The 4,382-nt window shown below is 40.9% G+C and overlaps 1 protein-coding gene across 1 annotated transcript in view; it reads left to right on the forward strand.

Moving 5' to 3' along the window:
- LOC131976986 (eukaryotic translation initiation factor 3 subunit H) overlaps window positions 1–1,594 on the forward strand; it is a 63,151-nt gene extending 61,557 nt beyond the window's left edge. The window contains exons 7-8 of the mRNA XM_059340222.1: window positions 686–818; window positions 1,280–1,594. Of these exons, the coding sequence (XP_059196205.1) occupies window positions 686–818; window positions 1,280–1,374 (228 nt within the window). The 3' untranslated portion in view covers window positions 1,375–1,594. The remainder of the gene's footprint in view (window positions 1–685; window positions 819–1,279) is intronic.
- Window positions 1,595–4,382: the final 2,788 nt, after the last annotated feature.

Consider the following 4,382-nt stretch of genomic DNA (forward strand, 5'->3'; position numbering starts at 1 on the left):
GAGTGCCGATTCATTTGATTTGAAATAGTTAAATCTTTTATTTATTGTTTATCTTTGCGATCTTTGTCAGCTTCAGTCACCCGTACAGGTGCGTTGTGGGATGTGTGGTTGAAAGCACTCAAGTTGCTCCCACGTCGTTTTTCCCTCCTCGTCTACCGCAGCCTCCCCTTCCACCGGTCTGTGTCAGTTTCTCCTCCATCTTTCCAAATTAACAAGGCTTTTAGGATCTCCAGAGACCCGACACCTCACTGATTTACCGACTGTCAGCCCTCCACAAATCACTCCATCCCTGTCAGCACTTATAACTCTTCTCTCTCCGTCTGTCTCCCGTATCTGTTCTTTCATCGCCATGTTTCTTTACAGCTCACTTCCTTCCTGTTACTGTTCCCATTGTCTGTCTGTCTTCTTCCTCTATTTTCTCCTCTCTACATCTCTCTCACTGTTTCTCTTCCTCCTGACTTAATTCATACCACTTTTCTCGCTTTCTTTGCTCACACTCCTCATCTTCTTGATGTCATTGTTTCACCTTTTCTCTTTTTACATTCTCATCTGGTCTTCTTACGATTCACACCTTCCTCTTCTCCTTTTCTATCCTATTCCTTTTTCGCATTCCTCTCTGTCAATGCTTTTTTCCCCCCTCCCTCCTCCTCTAATGCCGCCTCTCTTCCTGTGTCTCTCCCTGCAGTACCTCCAGAGGCGGCAGCAGGAGAACGTCCAGCGACAGAGCAGAGGGGAGCCCTCGCTGCCTGAAGAGGACATCAACAAAATGTTCAAGCCCCCTCAGCCTCCACCACGCATGGACACGCTGCTTATTGCAGGTACGCACGCACACTCACACACACACACACTGAGCCGAACGCACAACCTTCACACACGGACAGCACTCGTCATCTCAGAGACCCCCCCCTCTCCAAACTCCATCAGCCGCCTCTGCTCCCCTCACAGGAGCTCGGGTTCTGTTTTGTAATTATCTCCGCCATTATCTTGAAATTACATTAATTTAAAGTTTATTGACTCAATCTCCAACTCGACCGCCCCTTTCCCTGCTGTTTCACGCTGTTCAGCTCTCCCCCGCCTTCTGACAACATTCTGATCCTTCCGTTTACTCCATTCACCACTAATTTGATGTTTTGCTGTGCTGCTGTTTTCTCCCCCCCAATTTCTCCCGCCCCCGTCTGTTTGCGTGCATGTTTTTGTGCACAAATGTATGTATGTATGTATTCCTGTGGGTGTGTTTTTGTGTGGGGGCGCTTGAATGCATGTGGCTATTCTCCAACAGGGCAAATTAACAACTACTGCGGGAACGTGAAGGAATTCACCTCGCAGAATCTCGGGAAGCTGTTCATGGCGGAGGCTCTTCAAGGCCACAACTAGAGGAAAGAACCATGGTGAAGAAATCTCTGAGGAGGGAAAGTTTACACAGAGGGCGGATAAAGAAAGGTAACAGAGATGCAAAACCACCTGAAGACGACTGGAGGACAACAACACCGTTATTTGTTTTCTAAGATTATTCATTGTTTTTATGCCCAGCTCCATCTTGGATATAAAATTATCTTTGAAGATCACTTGATTTTGATTTAAATAAAAGTCTTGCCACCCTACATCTTCTCTGGCTGTGTGTGTGTGTGTGTTTTCACAGTTGAACTATTCAGCTCATGATGGTAATTGTAGCATATTTTCATTTTAGTTTATAGACTCAGGCATTGTTTAGTGTTTTGCTGTTTAAAATGTTTAGTTTTATGCACAATATTCTTACGCTAAATGGGGCTTTTGCATATTACAAAATAATTACACAAACAATAGTACTCATACATAATTTTATTGCTACATGCTTTTTTCGTCTTGCAATTCAAACATCAAGCAGCTGGAACCAATTATTAGTGGATTTGTTGAAGTGTCTGTTTGAATGGTGGGAACAGTGATATCCCCAAAGTATCAGTGAGAGGTGAGTGTTAAATGAAATGCCAGTTACATGACTCGGCCCCAACTGTGTCACTGCACTTAGTCGACTTTTGATTGTGTCTAGTTTATTTTTCCTGCAGTAACATTACATGACTCACCACAATCTGCCTTTCGTTCACACAGGTAGCAATTAGCACCTGTTTATTTTTAGGATGCAAAAAACAAAGTCCCAGCAGTGAAATTTGGCACGCAACAGATATTTTTGTTGTCGCCTTCGAGAGACAACATTTGAGGAAGGAGCTGCAGGTGTACCAAATGAGTGAGAGAAACTGTCATCTGCACTGGGTGGCATTCCTTATTTAGTGTTGTTGTGGCTGTGATTGCCAAAAAGCAATAAATTATTTGGAAACACAATTTCAAAGAAATTGACAACAAGGGAGCCAATTAAGTGTTTTTGAAGATTATACATAAAAATACACAGGGAGAAAAGATTCTGAGGAGTAAATCAAAGCTCTGTTGTTGCTGATGATAATGAACAGTAGCCTTGGTTAAAGACCAACATCACAGAGAGCATTATACATGATGAGTTGTCGGCTCCCTTCAAGAATGTGAGTGTATTGTTTGACAATCAGCTGAGGGTGGGATGCAAACAAATGATTATAATTATGCATGGCCATCACGGTTCAACTTCAACACCGTAACTCTTTTTCAGTCAGTTGTTCTTTTATGGAAGTATATATTTAAGTCTGTATTTTTACATTAAACCATTTTCCAGTGTTCTGTGCACATGTATAGATGTCAATGCACAGAGATGCTGCTATAATTCTGTCCTCAGGAAGTCTTTCATTCCTCCATCTTTACTTTGAATGTAAATCCTTCCTCATATACAGGTTTAACACATCTGCACACATGCATATTTATATTCACCTGCATATTCGCATATAACATGCGTACCTGTATGTACTTCTACTTCCGTTTGTAAGCAGTTTTCATGTTCAACTTTCTTAAATACGCTTATCCCACACTTTATTAAGAACATTACGATATGCAACCCCGATTCAAAAAAGTTGGGACACTGTAAAGCATCGATAAAACAGAATGGGATAGTTTGCTTATCCTTTGTGACATATATTCAGTTGAAAACTGTTTAAAAACATTAATGTTCAAACTGATAACTTCTTTGTAAATATGCACCCAGAGTTATGAACTTGGTGCATTTTGTTTGTTTTATGCAGCCCACCCATCTGTTTTGGAGTGGGTCTTGTACATTAGAACCAAGGGAGCTTCCATTTCTACTATTGCATCAAGACAAGGAGAGGAAAAATGAAACCGTTGAATGACAAATTTACAAATTTGATGGACTTTGTCTTTTTGGTACAGTAAAAAAGAAATTCACCCCAAAATAAAAACAACACTTTTCCACTCACCTGTAGTGCCATTTATCAGTGTGGATTCTTTTGGCGTGAGTTGCCGAGTGTTGGAAATATCAGTCTTGAAAATGTCTGCCTTCTCAAATTTAATGAGCTCAGCTTGTGGTGCTCAAAGCACCAAAAAACCTCAACAGCAACAATGAGTGTTTTTGGTGCTTTGAGTGCTACAGGCCAAGTGCCATCTAGTTCCATTATATTGGAGAGAAGGCAGACATCTCTATGGATGATATCTCCAACGCTCAGCAACTCACGGCCAAACGATCTCAAATGATAAATAGCGCTATGGATAAGAGAAAAATATGTATTATTGATTTTGGGGTGAACTGTCCATTACAATATTTCAAAAAACAATTAGTACCAATCTCCCAGTGTAGCTTGTACTGGATTAAGCTACTGTCTAATGATTGATTTTTTACTATCCCTGTATGAGAATCAGTCAGAGAATATATGGAAACCATTTGGCTCCATTCAGCCACTTTGTCTCCAACACGTCAGGTCAGTTGAGGACTATTGAGAATTGAAAACCCTATTTAGTTTTTTCCCCCACTTTTGTATGCACAAGTAGTTTTCCTGAGCATAAAAGAGAACTGTACAGTGTAGATGTGGACTTATTTGGCTGATATCAGTATTTTACAAAACTCTGTTGGTAAGTCTTTGGGTCTGCACCTCTGGTTGGAACAATGTCGTACTCGGAGGTATCTGAAGAAGTCATTCTGCTCCGGGCCATGCTTGTCCTGCAGAGTTTCAAAACTTCATACTGCACTTTTGTGTGTAAATGAGGGATGGGTTGTAAGTCCTTTCCTTATCCAGGATCCAAATGCTTTATCTCTGTTGGGAAAAAAAGTTCTGTATCATAGGCACACCATCTGAAAAGTTTTAACATGTTGTGGATTCCACATGACTTAACAACCTTCTGCCATATTTTTTGACTTGAGATTTATCCAGGTTTTTTTTTATCTCTTCCAGTTGGGCTGCAAGTCCTCTATCAGTAATTGTGGCCTGTAGAGGAAAATGAATTATCATTTCAAATTCTGATTCCTACCATTTGGG

This window comes from Centropristis striata, chromosome 8 (assembly GCF_030273125.1).
Source record: "Centropristis striata isolate RG_2023a ecotype Rhode Island chromosome 8, C.striata_1.0, whole genome shotgun sequence".
In the NCBI taxonomy this organism is placed as follows: domain Eukaryota; kingdom Metazoa; phylum Chordata; class Actinopteri; order Perciformes; family Serranidae; genus Centropristis; species Centropristis striata.